The 24,424-nt window shown below is 35.1% G+C and overlaps 1 protein-coding gene across 4 annotated transcripts; it reads right to left on the reverse strand.

Moving 5' to 3' along the window:
* Positions 1 to 15: 15 nt before the first annotated feature.
* spin (spinster) lies at positions 16 to 24,006 on the reverse strand. 4 transcript variants are annotated; one of them, XM_053753314.1, is made up of 10 exons: positions 23,435 to 24,006; positions 8,179 to 8,375; positions 7,523 to 7,674; positions 6,316 to 6,516; positions 5,182 to 5,313; positions 2,681 to 2,942; positions 1,759 to 1,857; positions 1,311 to 1,500; positions 1,095 to 1,121; positions 16 to 954 (listed from the first exon to the last, which is right to left on the reverse strand). In XM_053753314.1, exons 1-9 carry the CDS (start codon positions 23,634 to 23,636, stop codon positions 1,102 to 1,104), a joined length of 1,455 nt encoding a protein of 484 aa, XP_053609289.1. In that variant the 5' UTR covers positions 23,637 to 24,006; the 3' UTR covers positions 16 to 954; positions 1,095 to 1,101. The 4 variants fall into 4 exon arrangements, with proteins under 4 accessions (XP_053609289.1, XP_053609287.1, XP_053609288.1 ...); XM_053753312.1 differs by lacking the exon at positions 1,095 to 1,121 and having other exon boundaries at positions 23,435 to 24,004; XM_053753313.2 differs by lacking the exons at positions 1,095 to 1,121; positions 2,681 to 2,942 and adding an exon at positions 3,812 to 4,073 and having other exon boundaries at positions 23,435 to 24,004.
* Positions 24,007 to 24,424: the final 418 nt, after the last annotated feature.

The following is a 24,424-nucleotide window of genomic DNA, read 5'->3' on the forward strand; positions in this document are numbered from 1 at the left end:
TAAATAAAAATTCAATTGTTAAAATAAATTATATTTTCCTTTCAATTCCTTCATAATTCTATACATGATATTTACAAAAAATCAAATATAACTATTAGGGAGCGACTTATTTAATCATTGAATCAATTCAGTCTTGTATCCAATACAGTTTAACTTACAAGGTATTTCAATAAATTAGTCATTGTCAATTTACCACACTTCAACTATTTTTACGTAAATTACACATTAAATTTTGATAGTAATTATGAGGATATAAGAAATAAAATTTTTAAATAACAAATCAATTTTAAAACGGTAAAATTACTACAGATGTAGGTTACACATTTGGAACTTTATATTTGCAAAATACGCGCATTTGTTAAACTGCCTGAATATTTTTATTATCGTTACACACATTTTCCATATCAAAATATTTGCTGTCTCAGAGAAATTAATCATTTGAATAAGACGCCTTAAAACATAACTGAACCATTCTTGAGGTAAACTAGGATTTCTATAAACTAAAAATTACGCCCGGTATCTGTACATTTATATTCTACTTCATACGGGTTGTTCAGCTTTTGCGGTCATTATAATAATTATTTAGGCACGTCATAATTTCATCTGTAACAGTATGTACTGTGATGCCTAATTCCTAATCCAAGCATACGGTTTAATAGTGTTCACCACGCACCAATAAGTTTCATAACCCGCTCTCCTTTCGTACCCTATGCATTTAAGTATCAGTCTTTCTATATCATGTCACAATCAAATTACGATTACACTTTAAAGGTCCCAAAGCTTGGAATAGCCTACAGTATGTATATATGTAGCTAAAATGTAATTTGATTGAACTGTGGACTCTCATTTCGTGAGTGTATACAATCATCTCATACAATTTCGTTATCTAATCTTCGATAGTGTGTGTTTCGTGGGCTGCTATGTGAGATGGCTCTCTGTTTTGTCCGTCAGCTTCTGAAAAAAGTAACGAAAATATCTAGAATACCTAGTACTAGTACAAAATTTATCATTTAAGGTTTTTTTCTTTGACGGTACTCATGATTGGACCTAGCGGCAGGCGTGCACAGTAAGCAACAACTAAACGTGCAACTCACCTACTCGCTATATAATTTTTGAAGTAACTGAAACAATGTGAAAATGCTTTCACAATAAAAACAACATGAAAATCAGATTAAGCTACACAAATTACGCAAACAGGCATATAGACTAAGAATTAAAACAAAACTATGTCAAGTAAACATGCAAACGTTTGATGGAAAACAAAACTAAAACTGTAGTAGAACAAAAACACAATATGAACTTAAACTTACCGGCTATAGCTCTGTCCACTTTTTGTTTATCTCTGACGATGTACAGAGATGTGAGGAGGAAGAATACTCCCCCTATGACCTCGACGAAGCAGGTGACAAACAGCGCGTACTGTAGGGAGCGAAACTGCACGGTTTGTGAAGGTTCTTCAGCCGGGTCGGGTGACAGCGATCGTTTCAAGCTTTCAGATATCTATGAAGAAATACAAAGCTTTTAGTACAAATTTGTTGTATTAACTACCGGCTTCGCTCGGGTAAAAGAAACGTCGGAAACCGCATGTAAACACCTGCAGTAGGTTTTTAAGTTCAGATAGACGCGGGAAAGTACTTTTTTTATATAATATGTAAGGATTTATCAAATTGTCTATTTCAAAATTATGAATGTTAAAATTATATTCAATAAAATTATGCTCAATACGTTAGACATAAGAAAAAGTAAGAACTAACTTACCACTCCAACCAAATATGGACTTCCAGCATCACCGAACATGTGGGATATTAAAATCTGGAAAGCCTCCGCAGTAGATCGCCGGGGTGGTATCACCACATACTAGAAAAAGACAAGTTACGTTATAGAAATTATGTAAGTAAACAAATATTATGTCAAATCAAACATATATGTCTCAACCTTACATCCTTCAATGAAAAAATAAATAGTTGGTTCTAAAGAGATCTACTTTATTTTTAACAAATAAAAACCTTTCTTTTAAAATAATTATAAGTACATTCTACTACTCAAGCCCTCATTAATAGAAATATACTAATTTGTTGTTTACATATTTTACATAGGTAGTCTACTTATATACAAAAGGCTAAGTACTACCAATACTACCATACTATTTAGTTTAATATAGATAGAGTATAACCACAGATATAAAAACATTACATTGAGTCTTACAAAGACTTCATTCTATTGAATGTTCTATTTTAGACATTCAAATTTCGCGCTATATCATGCACTACTGCCATCTACGGAAATATAAGGAACTACAACTACAAGCGGAAAACATTCGTACTTCGTGATTTCACAGTACTCTAATAGATGTCGCTAATTCTAAAGAAATGAAATCAGTTCACCCACTCGAATATTTTATAAATCTAATCCAATGAGATAACGACAGAATGTGTTTTACAAGTTTTTGAGTCGGAACCAGGCAATAGTGAACCATACTTTGCGCTAATGAGTGACTGAATTCAGATCTATACATGCAAACGGCGAAGTATACATAGATAAAATATATGGCATTATAAAATTATTATATATTCATGCACATGCATCAAACCGACTACGACTAACAACTCCAACCGCCAATAAATAAACAAAAAACTTCCAGCCAGGCGCGGTCGCACCGGGGCCGCCGGAGGTGTCTTACCATCGACATGTCGGCCACTATCGCCCAGTTTAGATTCAGAGACAGTTGGCCAATGAAGATCAAGACGAACGGGAGGTAGAAATAGCCCTCGCAGAGAAGGAGCGCGAGCGTGAGCGCGGGCGCGGAGAGCAGCAGGCCCACGCCGCAGATGACGGGGTGCGAGCGCGGCCAGCGCTTCACCAGCGCCGTACCCAGCCACGCGCCCAGCGGCACGCCCAGCAGCCCCGCCACCATCGTCACCACGCCGAACATGAGCGACAACCTTCGTGCAACACCCGCGCTTAGCGACCGAGACCGTGCCAACGGCACTGACGGCGAGACACCACAGCGATTACGCCCGGTATGGACGTATTTATTTTGCCTTATATTAGGTGATCGGTAATATCAAAATAAAATTCTACGTTTAAATTGTGAAGTAAATCATCGCCAGTTAGGTATTTCCACTATATTTTACATAATCAAATGAATAGCAGAAAATAATAAATAAAACAATTAATAAGAAATCAGTGTCAAATTTATTATTTACTGCATTTATCATTGATTTCGAAATTAGCGTCTAATTAATTTATTGGTCACTTTATATAAGGCATTACAATTAATTTATGCTAGAGAAAAAAATAAATGTATTGTTATATATAATAATAAAGAAAGCTATAAATGTATTGTTTAACGCTGATCGAGTCTTAATGATAATATAATTGCTGAACATCGAAGATGCCATCATATTGTATGCACCGACGTGGGCGTAATCGCTGTGATCGAGCACGTGTCTGTCCCTAGCGGTATTGTTATGCGCGTTGATGACCATTATTATAACATGCTATGTTTATATGACAAATTATAACACATTATACATATTGAAATTATAATTGATCGATATCGATTATTTATAAAAAGCGGCATTCTATGATAAATAAATAGCATCATTGTGACTCAAAAATCAACATTCGTTCTAATAATGTATTCGTGCATTCACATCGTCGTCGTCTCATTGGAATAGCACGGTATTCGAGCCGGTGGTCGATTTCTGTCAAGTTTATGCTCGCATCCAGTACGTCCGATCGGATTCCATTTTTAAAACGCGAAGACCCTCATGCGAACATAAACCTTTCGGTGCAGAAATGCGCTCACCAGGATGACGTCGGCGACGATCGACCAGGTCAAGTTGAGGGTGAGCATGCCGAGGAATATGAAGAAGTAAGCGAGCGCGCGGTGCCGGGCGACGGTGACGAGGCCGAGGTAGACGAGCGGCGCGGACGCCAGCACGCCGGCCGCGCACAGCAGCGGGTCGGCGTTGGGCGCGCGCGCGCGCAGACGCTGCGCCAGCGCCGCGCCCAGCGGCACGCCCACCGCACCCGCCGACATGCCCACCAGCCCGAACTTGTACGACACGCTGCCCACAGTCACACCGCTGTAGCGCTAGCAGCGGAGGTGGAGCGGAATACCGCGCGACAAATATTGTTCATTTTGCATAAGGCTGGCCGCATTCGATTTGAGAGAAATCAATCAAAAATTTATAGAAAAGAGTCTCCAGTGTTAATCGTAACAGGATACTTTACTTTTCGATCAGTTTTTTACAAATTGAATAAATATCACATGTTTTGATTGTGGAATGTTTTGAAACTAATTTTATAATTATGAGCAATTATTGTTGTCATAATCAATCAATACTATTGTTCATTTTATATTTATTCCCTCGATAGCTCCAACTCCGCTCACTTTGGCTCAAATTTTCAAGTCATATAGGACATTTTATTATATTAATATGTCTTTACATTGTACAATGTACATGTACCTACATACTAGCTTGATCATCAACGGAATAATTAATGAAAATATAAACAGGTATTTGTTGTTTCGCAAGACGACAAGAATTGATCATGTTTAGGGCGAAAATATTTACATTACGACTATGTACTGAAAAAATATTAACACATTCGCGGACATTCACACGTGTCGACGAGAACAATAACATTGATCTTCTATTGTGTCTCTTCGACTGTCCACTAACGTGTTAATACTATAGATTGATATTAATTACAATATGAATAGGTTTTGTATATATTTATGTTTTAAATACAAAAAATCGCTGCAGCGCAATAACAAAAGTGAAACAATTATTTTATCTGTGTTATGAATATATAAAGTCATTGTTATATGTTATGGCTACACAGCCAGTTAGACGACCCTTTATCATGATCATATCAGTGACATCCATGACCTTCCATAATACGGAAATAATCTACAAATATGATTCGTCATCGTCGTCGCAGAAACGTTTACTGTTTTTAAAAGCCATGTAAAATTCGACATTCGATCTACTAATATTTTTTTAATGTAAAAAGAGAGCATGACTATGAATAAAATATTTTGTTATTTGCTTATTATCGACTTCATTGATACAGAATATTATTTTACGCTACGAATTTATTTCAATTTTAGTTTCACTTTGATTGTTACGCTTTGGCAAATGATTTAGTTGAAGAGTAGTCGTGGCTCACCTCTCGATAGTGATATCAACATCGGGTTGCAGGGTGAGGCCGAGGTAGATGTACTGCGGGCCCCACCATGCCAGGGCTCCGGTCACGAACGCCACGCAGGTGAACGCGAGGGTCGACATCATGAACGAACGACTGGAAATTGTAAATACATTATTCACTTCACAATCAACTAGCTGTTCGCCGCGAACTTAGACCTCGCGAACACAAGATTTTTTGACAAAATCGTGAATTTTTCAAAACCGTTGAACCGATTTTGATGCCCCACGAACTTAAAAAATTTACAGGCATATCCTAAATACCTTTTAAATTTCATCAATATCGGAACAACGGCTCGAAAGTTATCGCGTTACAAACAAACATACATACATATATATACACACAAAAAAAATATTTTTGCCCCAAGTAGAATGTTAGAATACATTCATGTATAGCAGCTATTTACTTTTAGCTTTAGTAGCCTTGAATAATTAAATCCTGTCAAGATTTTACATTGACCAATTTTATACCTTAATTTTACGTTACAATATGTCAATTTATATTTAGATATACATATAACTTCACGAGATTCTAGATCAACGGATAGCACTTCATGTTTCTAGTTTAGACAAACGACCAGAAGGACCACAATTCCGTGTTCAGATCCAGAAGCCAGAAACGTCATTTATAAAAAACACTCAATTCTTTACAGAATGTTTTGAACATACCGCGCGAAACAATTATAGGACAGTGAAACATTCATTAAATATTTACAAATATCTTGTGAAAGTGAAGTCTTGTTGACTACAAATCAACTGAGAGAATGAAGCTAAAGCCGTTTAAATATCTTGTTCAGCATTTCATAACATTCATGATTTTATTTTATTTGGGTAATGAGCCCGTAATATTACGGGAATGATAATAAGTACTATTGATACAAAATAGAGCATGTAGAATGATGATGGTATGTGTAAGTAACTTGTTGGAACATTTTGCTGAAATGTGGGTAACTATTTAATAACACTTCTATTTAACCCAATCAAGCAAAATATAGGTACTTCATTAATAATTATTTAGTTATTTACAGTCTACTCAAAATAATGTTAGAACTTAAATTAATAAATTAATCTTGAGCATAATTAATGTGTTAAAACTTACTTTTTAATTAGCGATTGCAAGTCTTCCCTGTAGGAGGTGGCTTTAATTTGGCTCTCCTCGGCCTGGCCGCGCTCGGGGTCCTGCATGGGCCACAAGATGAGCCCAACGGCTATGGCCCCCAGGAATGGGGTCACCCGCAGGCCCCAGCGCCAGTCGCCCGCCACCGCTCCCGTCAGCGACCCCACGATGTAGCCCATACCACTAAAAATAACAAGTCACATTTATTTAATAACTCTAATTATTTATTATATACAAAATATCCAATCGTGGCTTGATTAATTTCTCATGCCATGCGCGATAAAAAAATATCATTATTTATTTTTCTCTATGTTCAAACATGTCCAGCTGCTAAAGTAAAACAAGAGAATAAAATATTTTTTTGAAATAATAACTTATTGATGCCGGTTGACTATGAGATCACTACATGGGATAAGTCCACCGTTGTATATTCATGTTACTTGGATTAATTTTGTTTTTCTTAAAATAAAGCTATTACAAATAAACAAGAAACGACACCGGCGACGTCTCAAGTACTATGCCAACAAAAAATATTTGACGTGACCACTTGAAGTTGATATTGTGTGTGGTCAATTTACACTGTTGCGTTAAGAAGACGCACGATGGGAACCGAAGTGCATAGGAATGCGGATACAAAAAAAAATAGAAACCAGCATGTATTTGGTATAATATCAATTTTCAATAAGCTTAGTTGGCTCCAAAATGTTTTAATGTAAATCCTTTGGAGTGAGCTGTCAAACAAATTATATATTTTTGTTATAGGACCTGTCCATGTTTTTTTTTACCAAAAATCTCCTGCTGTGACGGTAATTTAGTTCGATGTAAATATTTTCTTTAAAACTGTAGTACTCTGGGAGCTTTGAAAAACACAAAGATAGAGTATCTTTGTGTTTTTCAAAGCTCCCAAAGCTATTGACGTGAAAGCTAAGTAACTATGATAGGACATTTTATTAGGTTATTCTACATCCAATAGATCAATCCATGAATTATACATTCCATAAAGGAAACCATAATAAAAAGCAGCCTACGTTACTCTTGAACGTTTCGACTGTGCCAAATTTTATCAAAATGGGTCTAGTGATTTTTGAGTTTATTCTTTACAAATAAAAATAACTAATATAAATACAAATATTTTCTCTTTATCATAATAATATTAGTATGGATATGTATAATATAAATAAATGGTGACCTTCCAACAGGTATGGCGAAGTAGAAAAGCGCTAACATCTTGGTGCGCACATTTCCTACGAACAAGTCGCTGATGATGGTGGGGGCGATGGTCGAATACGACGCCTCGCCGATGCCCACCAGCCCGCGGAACACCGCGAACCATGAGTAATTCTATAACAAACGTATTTAAATAAAAATTATTTTACTCCACAATAAAATGGCGCAAGAATATACCAGTGCACAGAAATCAGAATCTGAAATTGTGAAGATCTAAGGATCGAAGAACCTGTGTTGTGGGTCACCAGGTCCCCCGCTCGGTATGGTATACAAAGCTTGCTGTGTAAGTGTTAAGTAAAAAATGTGACATTATGAATAATAGACAGTATTCATAAATATTATAGTCGAAATTAGTAAATAAAATACAAGACTTACGACATACCTACTTAAAATGTAGATTATATAAATTAGTTTAATTACGCGCACATAATGTTATTTATGAATAGTTCTGAAAAACCCTATGCTAAAATAGTTTTTTGATCATACAAGTCCTGATTTTTTACGCCACTTCGCAGTCTGCTGATTAATATGATCACTTGTATATTTCAAAAAAGTGACCTACGGTAAGCTAGACGATTGACAAATGATGTGATGTGATGATGTCCAAATGTTACTTACGCGTAAGAAAGATCCCATGAATGTCGTGAGGCTCCACAGGGCAACACCGAAAGCCATGATGTTGCGCCTCGAATACCTGTCTCCGAGGTATCCGAAGATCGGTGCAAACACCATGTAAGCCACAACGAAAACCGTCTGCAGGAGACCGGCCATGTCATCTCCGATTTGGAATTCTTGTTTGACATCGCCAAGCACTCCTACAATAAAAATAGAAAAATATATGTTTACTTCAAAGTTCTAGTTACATACTATAGACACTTTATTATAGGTGCGACAAGTCCTGAATTCGCTCGAGTAAAACAATAATAAATTATACACCTAAGAGGTAAGCCTCTTGAATCACTCTTATCGATTCAAAAAACCGTAGTGCGCTACATTTTAAAGATCTAAGCATACTTATGGACAGACCTACGGGACATACAGAAGCAACTGTTTTAAACTATGTAGTGATTAACACTAACAACTAAAAAATCAAAATGTAATAAGTGTAAGTATTCTTAGAAACTATTGAGATTAAATAGTGACAGAAGATTATTCTAAGAAGTTAGATTTTTGCACAACGGACGTACCTTCCATGTAACGGTCGAAACATCTACTCAATGATTATCAATGTAGGTACCGATAATTTAAAATCAACATTTCAAGCAAATTAAAGAAAGCTGTAATAACCATTCAATATAATAAGTAAGTTTTAATTTAGAGGTATAATTTTAATTGGTAAATAGGCCAATTTTTCTATACAATCCCAATACCTAATACGTACCTACCTATGCTGCCCATTTCCGTGTGACAAGACTAAGACTGCCACACGGCATTTGGATTCTATAGTCATTATAGAAATACTGAGTAATTTATAAAAGCTCATGTTTTTTATACACTGAGGATGTTAAAAAATGGCCTTGGCGAAGGTGAGTGGCCAGGAAGCGGCTGTCGAGAGCGGAATATGATGTTGTATTGACGGTAACACAGCTTATTTCAGAACTTATGATTTTTTGTACGTACACTAGGTATTCTATACATATTTAATATTCTAAATGAAACCTTTGTAAAACCCACATGTCGTCCATAGAACGACAATGAATAAAATCGGATTACAACTCTTCAGACTAAATTTGTATGCTGTGAGAAAAATTAGGCTCAAGGTTTTTAACTTTGTAATTTGGATGAATAAACTTTACATGCAGTACGTATGATAATATCATTGATTCGCATCACTGCAACTACTGCAAGCGAAAACACAACCGCGTCGACGTGAAAGAACGCGGTTTCTTCAAGCAAACTAAGCGTGTAAACGACGTAAATATATGTACTTGCGACTAAAACGAATACGTATGAAAATATAATTATAAAATTTTTGCTTTTCCTTTGAAACATAGTAAATAGGAAGAAAGCAGATACCTGTATTAAGTACTTCGATAAAAACGACAATGTAGTGCATCTTCGCACTTAGATATTTTGATCACCTACCTAAATTATTTAGGTAAACTCGACAAGGTAGCGCCTATTCAATATTATGATGGTGACTGTTCTTACACGAACACGAAGACTACACTATCTCTAATCTAGACATAATAAGACTACTATCTGGAATGGAACCCCGACATAATTCTAGATTGATATTGCATGGGTGTAAATGGTTTGCGAAAACCTGGCAATATGTATATGATAACACTACACAAATACACATTCTGATAAGTCCAATATTTGTGAAGCGAATACTGCCAACATTTAATTTTATCTAAAAATAATATTTTGTAAAACGCATTCCCCATAGGTAGGGCTGCTTCGTATCATTTAGTTTGACACTTTAATAAATCATATCTTTTATTACTCGGCCCCCATTGTTTGCTCCGCGCTTATTTGTTGAATCCCTAGCTTTGTATTCACAGTCTACGTTTAAAAGCTTTTTGTGTGTACGTGTATCCTATTTTATTTTTATAATGAAAATGTTCCTTGAGATAATATTTTAGATAAATTTTATGATATGTTTGTGCTGTGTTGTAATCTCAAACTCTCCAACTAAATAGTTGGTGGATACTTAACCTGGTGTAAATAATATTGCTTGGAAGAAGTTTGTATCAACATTGTTTTCCAACTTCAATAAAATTGCATCAATCGATTCATATGATGCACATATAGTTTCACATAATACAATGCACGATGTTTTGATGTAATGTTATGATAATGTATTGTTATTTAATTAAACAAAATGTGACCGAAGTTACTAAAAGTTGTACAAAGGTCGCAATCGCAAATGAAGGAAAAAAGAATAACTCCAGTAAGTACTAATTCATAGTTTACGTCATGCTGAGTGGGGTGATGTATGACGTAGTCAATTTATCATTCACGATCGTTCATGGACACTTATACGAAAAAAAAAAAAAACTTGCTAGCGAGAAATTTTGACAAAAATTTATATAAGCACTTGCTAGGCTGTAGGTAGGTACCTACCTTACAAACGTGCAAAATATGCATTTCATAACTTCTGTGGTATCTCAATCATATCTGTGTTAGTTGGTCTAGTAAAATACCTTTCCATAGGAAAGCCAAGTGGTGAAAGTAAAACTGATAAAAAAGAATGATATCCACGATGAAGTACTACATTACATATGCCTAGATCAAACGAGTTAAAAATAAAAGTATAAATTATGACCGGTCGGCATTTAGGGCCGGGCCTTTGTTGAAAAGTAGTAATTTATGATTAGCTTGGAGGAATCTCTCAGGCCTCCTTCCCAATTGATGATATCATCGTAAAAAGAAGATTCGATATATACTTACCTTTCAGATTAGATTGATATATTAATATTTCTATATTGATCATTTCCCCAGGTAACCTTCACGGTCACGATATAGCTCACGCGTGGCGTGGGTTGCTCGTGAGGTCGATAGTCATCAGACCAGACGCATGAGACGTAAGTGCTACGTCACCGCCGCAACAGACACAACCAGCAAGGTGGCAGCACCGGCGGCTGCAGCGTGGAGGCCCGATTTTGCCCGAGAGCCCCACGAGCTTCGACGATCGCGTGCCGATTTCATCGTAGTAATCACGCCATCCGGCTGGTCCAATCAACGCGCGGGGCTTGTGGCGCGAAACGGATCAGCGGTGACGGTGATGGTGCAAATGCGGCAAATGACGATAAATAAACATGATTTCATCTTTATCTCGCATGTGAAAGATTATCTATATTTTCATATACCTGCATCACACTACCTATTTTATAATTTTTAATTTCGTTAGTACCAGTATCTTGTTTATTTTGTGATAATTTCGGAGATATATAAAACAACAAATTTACAACACTAGTACTTTTCTCTCATACCTATGTTTATTACCTAATGGCAGTTCATTTTTAGCTAAAAAGGTATTAAATATGATTGGGTTCGTTAAACTAAACAGGGGAGGGTGAAAATGAAGTGTCAATCACAGCTTGTAATGAGATTTTCCATGACAGTAACGTAATCACCACTGGAAAATGGGAATAGGTTTGTACACGCCTGAATCATTTCCGGGTAGAGGGGCTCCATTTTCTGCAAATGACGGATCACCCTGGGGGTTTAATAAGGGACCAAGGCAAATAAACTCCAATTACAATGAAAGAAAAATATAGAATATCTGTTTTTCGTTATACGAGTAAATTACAGTAACATTATATTTAAAATCACAGTAATAGATTCTTCATACATGCAAATGTGCAAGAGTTATGCATAATTACACCTTTACAATACGACATAGAAAGTGGGCACGGAATTTGTAGAATTTTCTCCAGTGTAAAGTGTAAGTGCAATGACTTTAAATATTAATGATCTCGGGCGTAACGAGAAAAAAAATCGTCACTATTCTCGATATTTATGGTATCAAGTAAAAAGTACGAGAAAATTATATTTTTGAGATGAGTGGTCAAGAGCACTGTCCCGGATAGACAGGGGCGCGGATTCAACTCCCGCTCGATTCCGGATTTTTTCATCTCATTATTATTTTCAAAACATGTGTGACATGTATAACAAATCCATTTCTACTAAGCTTTCTAAGCTGTAAGCATCAAAATATAAATAATAGAAAATTTAAAAATTTATTATACCTACTGCAATTCAATGCCAATCGCCTATGCAAGACACGGTTAATGATTATGATCTCGTAATCTTATTCAATAGTTACAAAAAGTATGCGGCAGCTGTGAGTTTCTTTCTATACATGACCACTTGCAGAGTCAATTATAAATTTAACACAACAGTATGATTTATAGCTGTAATTTACATGATAATAATATGCTCGATGACAATTGCCAAGGTGGCGTCGTATGTTTATCTGAAGCTGTCGTTAAATACGTTATTTGTGATCGGTATATTTATAACGTTTGTTACCGGGAGTTCGGGACCAGAACCAGGAGCATTACGACTTGCCAAGTGTGTAAGTGGAGTATTGATGAGTACACAGAAAGAATGACACAACTATGCCAAGTAAACTTTGTTACATAACATCTTCTAGGTAAGTAGGACGTTCATTTATTCAACTAGAACAGTTTCCATCTTGATGACGCATGGTCTGGTCATGGTATTATTTTACCATTGAAACGAAGACATTTGAAACACTTGGTAGCTTATCACTGGTCATTAGAAAACGTTTCAAAACGCAAGGTTAACATTCGCAAAATGAGCTAAACACAATAGATAACGAAATACGAGTTAATGACGAACCGGGTCTTTTCAGCTTTCTTTCAAATAAATAATTACTTACTAATGAGTGCACAAGTATTCAGTTAACAAGCGAAATATGGCCTGATGAATCATTAGAAATAGTTGCAATGAAATGAAGCACGCGCGGCAATACACCGATTTCTATTAGTGATGCACCCCGCCCTGACTTTGCCTAAGTATAAATATCCCTTCGAAAGAAATTGATTGCATAAATCGCGTCTCAATTTATAGCCTAGTGAGTACATTATTATCGGATGTTTTTGTTAACACAATAACTATGATATACCTTATTGTAGTAAGTACTACTATAAAGAAAGATAATAAAAACATTTGGAAACAACTACAAATAAAATTTTAAATGAATTGGTATTATACGTTATTTATAATGTTGGAACAACATTTCATGTGAAAAATACACTTGATAGACATAACGTCGTCATTGTGTAACCTGATGCAAAAATCCTTTCTTGGAAAGCCGTATCACAAAGTCCGACCTTACTTCAACTTTTCAGAATTCACACTGCAGCAAATATATTGCATATCCATAATAAATGACGTAAAATAAAGAGTGTAATACTAGCAAGGTTAAAATAAATGTTGCAATGGTGTATAATAAACATTGTTATTCAAGGAAAGATGCAAGTAAACTGCATAAAATGTGTTTTACAAAGCAAGCGCCAGTTGACTAGAACTGGGTACAAATACATCTAAGAAAAAAAGAAAAAAATCTTCGAGTTATTTTAAAAACCTCTTAAAAACAACTTCCGGGCTTTGATATTTAAAACTTATAAAATAGTTGACCATTTTGGTGCTCTCTTATAGAATTTATTTTTAGAACACTAACCTTTCCAACATGCCCACATCTTTTAAAATAAGAATTTAGAACTGAAGCCGGCGTCGACGACGACATCGTCAAATAAAATCATTTTTTTTTTTTTAGAAATGATGTCCACTGCATTTAACTTGCGTCAATTTGGATCACCGTGTATTATCACTGATTATACTAAGAATTATGTCATGTTGCATTAATGTTTACAATAAGATTACAATTATGGAAGTAGGTATGTACTTGTATGTCTATGTACATGCCAACCAAATATGATTCACTCGTGCATGTTTGAATTAGACTAAATTGTATTGTCATATTTACTAAAATTTACAAATATTTGAATGAGTCACAGACAAAACAATGGCAAATGCAAAAGTTCGTCTTCAAAATATAAAACACGCTCAAAATGTAAAATACACCCTGAACTTAGCGTCGAGCAAGCAATTTCATCAATGTTTGACGCCGTCTGGTCCGGTGAAATGCGCTTGGCGGGGGACAAAATTGCCTTCCATACGGAAGTTCAGCAAGTTTTACGGACAAGTGCTAGCGAATTCTGCAGTAAATCTAACCTTGCCCTACTTACTATAGAATCATGTTTGGATCGCTGAATGATCACGATGAGTCACATTTGCCAGACAAGTCGACGCCAAATGAATTCTTTACGTGCATCCATAACATAATCACATCAATCTAATTGATGACTAGGCAGAGAGATAATGAGGAGACAATAATTACTCATCACTGTCGCCGCTACGAATATTTGTAATCTACTACAATGACAGAAAATCGAGTAAATGTAATTTGTATTCATGCAGTACCTATAGCATCATTAGCATCCCATTATTATAGAATTATGACCATAGACATATTTTATTTTTCAGCTAATTTTCACGTTCTCACTTCCCGATTAGCGAGGGACACTCAACCATTATAATAATTAAGTTAATATTTTTCAAGATCTAATTATAAAAAAAAATAAACTGAGCCACTGAAAGAAATTACTTCTACACTTGCCAAATATTGACACGACATGCAAAAGCCTGTGTTTTACTATTTATATGACCATAAAATAATAAAGTACAGGTAGTTCTAAAGTTCTGAACCAACACAGTGGTGCATCGACCTCTTTCTTTGAAGCAACAACCGCAGTAGGCAAACCATTAAGAAATTACGAACGGTTTATTACCACGCAAATTGATACAAAAGTGTTTATTTTATTATCACTACCATACGATATACATATATATGTACAGTTATAGTTTACTTTGACAACGGCACATTTTCATGAAAACGTAATGCAATCAGGCGACGGCTCACCCTATCTTGCGATTAGGTTTCGCGTTGTGATAAACCTCGAAATAAACAGGCGCAAAATAATATTAGTTTAGATTTATTTGAGAATTAGCGTGATAAACTATTATATTTCTATGAATTTAAAAGCAACGATCCTTATGTAGTTATTGCAGCAAACTAATTGGCCTCAAGTGCAGCTGCAGTCTTGATGGGCACTCGAGCCTCGTACCGGTGAGAGTTGCAATGATAAGCCGCATCTAAATGAGAGCGGCTATACTGAATCACTGCAGTCGTATCAAAGGCATCTCTATTGCAACTACAGATCAGATGAACCCATCCTGATCAAATTTTACGGTTGTATAATTGCAGGTTTTCGAACTCTTCTTTTTAATTCATAAAAACGCGGAACTGAAATTGCCTTCAGTTCGCTTCTCTTTACGGTTGACTTGAGATATTTTTAAAAACACATTTAGGGCAGTTTATGGTACAATCGAAATCAATATACCTACGTACACGGTAATTTAAAAAGGAGAGCATTGCTTTTATAGATACTCCGTAAACACAGCGGAGTAGACCACCCAAACCAAATGATAACATTTTTATTTTTCCACTTGAGACGGGTTCAATAATGTTTTGTCATTTAGATAACCTCACACACATAATGGGTTTGGAAAATCAATTTCTAACATCGTGAGGCATGACAAGACATTACTTATCACGCTATGTTAAACGTCTAATCCTCTTTTAACGTGGGTGATGCTGCGGAGGATCTGAGTCATAAATTCATCACTGATCCCATTTAATCCTTGGTATGATATATCGTAATACATATGTAGGGGACTTAATTAGGGTTAACCCGCAGCGCAGGCAATTAGACAAAGAAGAGTAAGAGTAGGTCTATTTTGGTTATGTGATATCACGTAAAGAATGCTACGTAATTTTACCTACAACGTAATAATTTAATTTTCAAAATCGAGCTTTTATTGAGAGAAAACATTTTATGGCCTTACGGCTCTATAAAATCATCAACTGCATAGGTATGTTATACAGTGATAAACTAAAATGCAAATAATAAATAAACTGTAAAAAAAATAACATTTGCGTGTAAAAATTGTCATCGAGAAAGAGATCGAAATGGTTACAATAAAGGGAAATAAAAGTGACAGTTTGAACTTGCTCACAATAGGGCATCAAAAAAACAATGTATACAGAGTGAAGGGGACAGTAGTAATATTGTTCAGTACGTAGCACCCTTCCTTGGCGCGTATTTAACCCCAAAAAGGGCGCGGTGCAGTGAGCGGGACTAAACTTTCACATATTTTATTCATAACCGAAAACGATGTTCATATTACGAGGTGCACAGTGTGCACACACTTCAGTCTGGCGGCGGCCCCATAATAATTTAAGTGCCTGCCTACTGAACACATGTGATTGTGGGACCTTTTATCGATTTTTACGCTTAATTCTTGTATTTGATTCAGTTTAAAATCTTACCTAATGTATGAACAGATTAAAAAAAATAAATACGCAACAAATACTAGGAGCTAGTTCTAAAAGAATAAGTCGATTAAAGTACCTATAATTTATTAAAACAATAAAGGGCAAGAGTCAATTTACATCATTTCTTTAATTCTGTAGGTTCCGAGTAGATTGTAGTGGTTAAACATTGAACTCGTCTAACGTATTGTCTTGTCTTAGGTAAAAATTACCATAAATATACATACAGTTTTGTAAACAATAAATGTTTATACATTCATTTGGTAACATGGTAGTATGTAGTTAGTTAGTAGTAAATAATTGTTTACTGTTTGCCGGCAAAGTCTAAAATGAGCATTAATTATTAAGAACAGCATATTACATTTTATGTCTATAGTAGAACCGCCTAAATGAGTCCTCGCCCGCGGAGTACAAGGGGCGCGGGGGTACGACGACAAAGGGGACCGAGAGAGGTGCGGGCGGCGGGCGCATTCTTGTAAAAACTCAGTTCGCTCGCTACGCGGTTAGCGATCACACGTGTTGACAGTTGCGGACGCCTTGTGAAAGTTATACATGAGATTACATTCTCAAGATGAGTCGAAATGTTTTCGGACATAGAATTAATAGTCAGTGCAAACAAATGGCGTTTAACGTATATGAATATTTTAGAAAAAAGAAACTCGACCCAAATTCTGATGAATATAAACAAGATATACCTTTAAATAAAACTGTAGCAGAAGTTACTGGATTATCAGAAAAGACTGTATCTAGAATTGTACAACAAGGGAAAGCATTAAATGACAACGAGAGATTTAAATCACCAAGAAAACCAAAACAGGTTCGTAGAAAAAGAGTGGAAATAGACGATTTCACAAAAGGAGTGGTAAGAAGAAAAGTCACTCAGTTTTACACAATTTTCAAAAAAATACCTACTCTGAAAACTTTGAACGCTGTACTTAGAGAAGAGAATATATTACACTGCGGCAGGGAATATTTAAGGCTATTATTACATGATCTAGGTTTTAAATTTAAGAAATGCGGATCTAAAAGGAAACTCCTTATCGAACAGCCAAATATCACATCGTGGAGGTGGAAATACCTAAATACTATTAAAAAATATCGTAGAGAAAGAAGACATATTTTATACCTTGACGAAACTTATGTAAACGCGTCTCATAACGTTTCAAAATGTTGGCAATCAAAGGATGAACTTGGCGTTCTATCTCATATTGGTAAAGGGGACCGTTTGATCATCGTACATTGTGGAGGTCAAATTGGATTTGTAGACGGAGCCCTTGTGATATTCAAATCCAAATGTAAAACAGGTGATTATCACGATTCTATGAATTTCGCAAATTTCAGTAAATGGATAAATGAAAAGCTCATGCCTAATATACCGCAAAATTCTGTCATAGTAATGGACAACGCAGCTTATCATTCGGTTCGAGAAGAGAAAAAGCCAACTATGGCTTCTACCAAGCCAACTATGCAAGAATGGCTACGACGACATAACGTGCCTTTTGATGAAAAACTTAGAAAAGATGACTTATATAAATTAATTAAAAGCCATTTCACAGAAGATATTTACAAAATTGACGAGGTATTGAAAAGAAACGGACACGAAGTATTGCGTTTGCCTCCATATCACCCAGACCTGAACCCCATTGAGTTGGTCTGGGGTGATATCAAAGGACAATTAGCACAAAAAAGTATCAACTCTAATTTGGACCAGAAAAAAGAAATATTAGAGAGATTATTTGCTGAATATCCCAAAGAGAAATGGGAGAATTGTGTTAAACACGTGATTAAAATCGAAGACGAATATTGCAAACATGATGGAGCACTAGATGAAGTTGTTGATTTTATTATTAATGTGCAAGACGATTCTGATGATTCTGATGATGGCTGTTTCGAAAGTGAAGAATCAAGTTCCAGTGATACTGATATTATGGACATAAGTGATTGATTTATAATTTTGATAAATTTTGCATAAATAAATATTACATACATAACTTTATTACCTTTTTTTTACCTACATATCATACCTATATATCATAAAATCACATTTTTATCGAATTGTTTTGTATGAAAAATAAAAATTTGAAAATAACAATAATCGAAAAATGCTTATGCTATTTAATTCATGTACGTGGTCTCGTTGATACCATGGAGATATGGGATAACAAAAGGAACACGTTGTATAGTTTACAGTTGTTTCATTCAAATTTTGTATAGCCATTATTAATTTTTTAATAAAAATCTTCACCTGTTTGCCGCTAACCACTATGACTTCACATATCTCAAGAAATGTCCAGTAACATTTCGCCTCTTGTATTACACGCTACGCTCGACCGCCGCCCGCACCTCTTTCGTTCCCCTTCGTCGTCGTACCCCCGCGCCCCTTGTACTCCGCGGGCGAGGACTCATTTAGGCGGTTCTACTATACTACATAATATGGGTATTAGTTACCTACTGCCAACAGGTAACGGTATGGTTATTTTAATCATTTGCTCTCTAACCGCACACCTACCTAAATATTCCAGAATATTCTATTGTAGTTTTGTAGTATATTATCATAACAACAAAAGTGTAATAAAAAATACAAAAAGTTAACATCATCATGAATGCCGGAGCATTACGATGCATTTTTATACCCCAGAAATGGGCACAAATAATACTTTGACCACCAACGCATAAGGGGTGTATTATATATAGAGTGTATTACATAGGCTTTCAAATGCCTGTGTACGTTACATAACAAATTTTACGTGGAAAAAGAAAAATAAGTAAGATAGGAAATAGTATTCTAAAATAGGTAGGTTGTCGAATTTTATTTTCTCTAAAAGTGAGAACCAAAGAAGCCATTTAAACATTTTCTTGTAACAAAATTAGGCAATAACTATTGTTAAAAATAATAACCCTAACAAAATTCTACAAGCCTTCCTTTAAAAGCTACGTTTTTCTATGTTATTGTAGGCACTTCATTTTGTTTTGAGACAGAAATAAATATGTCATGTTATAAAAGGTTTAAAATAGAAGTTTACTTAAGCTGGCTCATACGGAAATAAGTTACGAAAGTAGGTATACTAGCTAGCATTGTACTATTACATTGTAGCATTATAGATGCCTTATACAAAATTAGGCATTACGAAACAAGTTTTATTTTTATTTCTACATTATTATTATAAAGTAAATGTTTGTAAGTTTGTGCATCATAGATAGTGAGCACTGTACTTTACAAAATGTTATCATGATAGGAAACTACATTACACCTAAAATAAGGTAGGGTAGTTTTTATTCCGATATTCCTACGAGAGGCAAATGATGTAGTAAATAGGTACCTAACACAATAACATTTTGTTCTTTGGACTGTCCGGTGTCCATGAGCTCAAATATTAGATACACAGATAATAAAGAGTGTAGGTACCTACTATGCATTGAACAATATCAGTCCATTTCATACAAACCTACAGGTTCATAACCAGTCGCGATAGAAAAAAAATACGATAACAGTTACCTACTAAACATTTTTATTTTCTTTATACGATGCTTAGTTTCGACACAGGAAACTTAATATGAACTTAACTAGGTATTATGAATTACGAGAAAATACTTATTCTCATCTCATTCTTCTTATCTAACTTGGTTTGAATTTTATTCGTCTAGAATAATATTATTTATGAAACAGGAGAAATTTAGGCGTCTATATAAATTTCCATGGCTACACCAGCCATAATAAAAAATTACAGATATAGGTATGTAACACCCTTATGAATTTATTCAAAACAAAAAGTTTGCACCTGCAACTCTACCATTTTATTTTACGATTTCATAACAACCTTTTTGATATTTTTATACATGCAGTGCAGCTGTGTTCGAAAATTGGCCTTTTGATGATCGAAAGATTTTCATCAAGATAAAGACAATCTAGCCCCTAATGTTTGCGGTGGCAACTTGTTGATCACCCTCTGGGAACATCCTCCGAAAGCAGTATCCTATCTCGTTTATTTATCTCTAACTATTACATTTGTTTTGAATCTCGGGTGGGTTTGTTACTTGTTTTATTATACATTCTATGGTCTGCTTGTGCATAATTTTTAGATCAGACTTGATAAATTCAACAAAAAACTAAGTATGGATATGAAGCTTCTTTCAAAACCTGCAGGACTGCCTGCTGTACATTTTATTACTTTCCCATATCTGAAAGGGGACATTGTATTCGATGAATAAGTAGCGGACCCACGCACGTGAGTAGACATTGGAGATTAGTTCTCTGATTACGTGACATCGACCCCATCTTGGGTGTTCAGCATTCATTAATAGTGATTTATTGTAAGTCACACAATTTACAAATCTGATGATGACATGGAATATATTCACTTATATAATTTTGATATATATTTTAGCTATGCACCCAGCGGTGTTACCCGCGTTTTTTTTTATATTTACTTTTGTATACTATACAGTAGCGCATTCTACTTTATATCAGAATTGCGGAATATGTACAAAAATCGGGATATCTCTTGCTCCTAGTTCACCTAAGTTTCGCTTGATTTTTCTTAATTGTTTTACTATAGACGTAAAACTCACAACTCACTTAAATTTTACGCTCGTTTTACGACCTTTAATCTTATTTAAAAGCCATAGCTAATCCAATTATATCGATGAACCCTTGTTTGCGATGATGGCTCTCCCACCATAAAATGTCAAAATGCGAATGCGATGAACCCACGCCATTTTCCCATCTCATGTCACATTTAACGATGGCCGACAAAGCACGCAATCTTGTTACCTAGGTACATCCAGTACTAAAACTAAAACTTAAAATACCAATTCCACAACTAATTTATCCTGGAATTCCTGACACTTCAACCAGAGAGTGGTACCTGATGGTAACATCTATTAGCTTAGTTTCATCAGACATAGTACACATGATAGGACATTTCATAACAGATTTCTTACTTAATATCGTAATTTTGTATGGTCCTTCAGGAGATAAAAGGATAAGCCAGTGTGAGGCACCCAGTAATCTTACATAATCCAATATCAGATAGTATAGGCATCTGTGGGCATGGGCCTTTCTGACTTACTTGGTTTGCTTTTGGATAGTAGTTTGTAGCTTTAGTAAACATCATTCAATTTAGAATATGACATGAAAAAGTGTGCCTGTGAAGGCCTAATTTCTGAATAAATGATTTGATAAAGAAAACATCATGAGGAAATCTGTACCAAACTGGTTGATATGTATGTGACTCCTTGCCACTAGATGTCAATATGTATTCGTAAAAGTCATGTCAGGTGCCTTTAGGCGACGTGAATAAAATCTGACACCAGAGTTAGCAATAACACACCCAAAAAGAAACAAAGTCTGTCATGGGGGATGGCATGACAGACTGTGACATACAAAAAAATGTGACAATGTATAGAACTTTTTTATAAATCCTGTATCTAGTATCTTTGTTTTGTTTTATTTAAGTACAGAAGTGCCCATTAAAAGAAAATTGTTAACCACTCAACAAATCTTCAGAGGATACACAGGATATGATCATACAGAGGATATGAGGTACTTTTCATTTTGAAAAAAAAGTACTTTTCCCTTGGTAAATTTACGCAGGGGAAGTCGTGGGCAAAAGCTAATATAGTATATAGCTAACTATAAGCAGAGTTGTAGATACATGAGTACTATATGACTATATAGAATCACTGTAGATAGCTACATAAATAAATAGTCTTTAGGGTCATTGCTACATTCCTGGTGTGTTGAGCTCTGGTGTTGACACGACAGAGATAAGGTTGGAAAAGTCAGATATAATAATATAATCCATGACAAATACAGTAAATGATGCAACTCTCGACAGGAGCTTTAGTTAACAGTGCAAATACATTATGGGTGGGTACCTACCACATTTACATGCTTAACTTATTACACATTCAACAATGTAGTTCATTTAACATGAAACCAGTACATATCAAACAGAATTAAATGACATCACAAACATACACATTTTTACAGTTACTACTAGGTACTGAAAATTGGTAGTGGTCAGCCAGTAGCAAATATCCATGCATTTTTAATTTAGGAATCTAATAACCATCCATTTATTAATTTAGGAATCTTATGTCTTGATATGAAACAATATAGCTATTTGTTATGTACCTACATCGACTATTCATGACATCTTATGACAAAAAGAATTCTCTAGTAACTCAGAATCATTTAATTTTCCTACACTCATCAACATTGATAAGAGATGATATAGAGATGAAAAGCAGAATGAAGGAAGACTCAAATTTTTAGTATAAATATAAAGCTCCTGCCTAGAACATTTGAATATTATATCATAAATGACTCCCTTTTGTCTCTAGATGTAACCCACATACGTAGGAATTGGCTATAGAATACCAAAGTATGGTTCAAATAATTGCTTTGCCCTTTGTATGTCTATTGCTGAAAGATATTATATGGCTTAATATAATATTAATAGATATTAGGCACCATTGAGGAGTTTATGTAAGACTTTTAATTACTATTGAGAATATTGTATAAGTGTATTTAAGTTATATGCCATATGGTTTGAGGCCTACAATATAAAGCCAGCCCAGACTGCCCCTAGGGGCTAAGAAATCAGTGTGTTGTACCTTATGTTCATGGATTTTGAATTGAGAAGATGAAAGTTGTCCTAGCTCATTCAAACTAAATAAAGGATTTTCTATTATACACATATTTTATGAACTTGGCCACAATAGCGAAAAGCCGTTAACTCTGATGAACTTGACTATTCTCTTCTTAGCGAGTCGATTCTGGCATTCAAAACTTGATCTCTGATGACCACAGATTTCATCTTTATTTTAGTAATGTTACTTATTTATAAAGACGGTGGCTTTATTTAAAAAATAAACTTTATGAACATAGAGTATGTAATTGGAATAGCAAAATAAATAAATTATTTGTTAGCCCCTTACCTGCAACTGTAAATCTGTCCATGTAATTGATGAGATTAACGAAACACAGTATTCCGACAGTCATGTATTCAAGGAATGTAACATCCCTCAAATTATCTCTTCTTCTTGCCTGCTTTTCTAGCAGAGCCGTAGCAGATTCATTGTCACCATTCAACACCAACTGCTGATTCGATGTATTTGGAGTTATGTTACTTTCGTCCATGGTGCCACTTCACTTAAAATCCAGTTAATCGAATCTACCCGTAGCACTTTCTAAGTTCCAACAGTACTGGGATTGTTCAACACGACACAAAAATATTGAAATTATATTTTAAAAATTACGAAATATAATAAACAACTATTTTTTTATTACAAGCAATTAAAATAAATATAATATTTATAAATAAACAGGTAAAATTATGAAGGCATGATTTAACATCAGCCTAAAATCTAGTTATGAAAAAGCTGCATCAGCTGCCTATTCGACAACCGTGAGCAAAAAGTCTGTGACGTGAATGAAATAGAATTTGAAACTTCTTCAATCAAAAGCGGCAACACAACGCAACGCGACAGCAAGTCTTGTTCATGTCAAGTCAAAAGACGTTTAACCTCAGACCGTATAATGGTATTCTACCTTATTTACACACTTTGCAATTGGGAGTATTACTGCACATTTATCCCGGCAGAGTACAGCACTGCCGCCTTTTGCTATGTCGATTAAAACGTTTATTTTAGAGTACTTTATTAATCCTTTTATTACCTATGTAAGCATTCGTTTGTGAAAATATACAACAAACAAGAATGTAGCATATTCAGGTGCCAAAATATTGGGAAAAATCGTTTTCCATAAGATAAAAAACTTTGAAAACTATGGGATACGCCTCACGCTGTGAAATTTTAGAGCCAGTAAACGATCGAAAAGAAGCTCGGATAATTTCATACGTGAAGACTTATTAAAATATGAATTTCATACAGGTAACATCTTCAATTAAAATCAAGTTTATTGATATA

This window comes from Plodia interpunctella, chromosome 13 (genome assembly GCF_027563975.2).
Source record: "Plodia interpunctella isolate USDA-ARS_2022_Savannah chromosome 13, ilPloInte3.2, whole genome shotgun sequence".
Lineage (NCBI taxonomy): Eukaryota > Metazoa > Arthropoda > Insecta > Lepidoptera > Pyralidae > Plodia > Plodia interpunctella.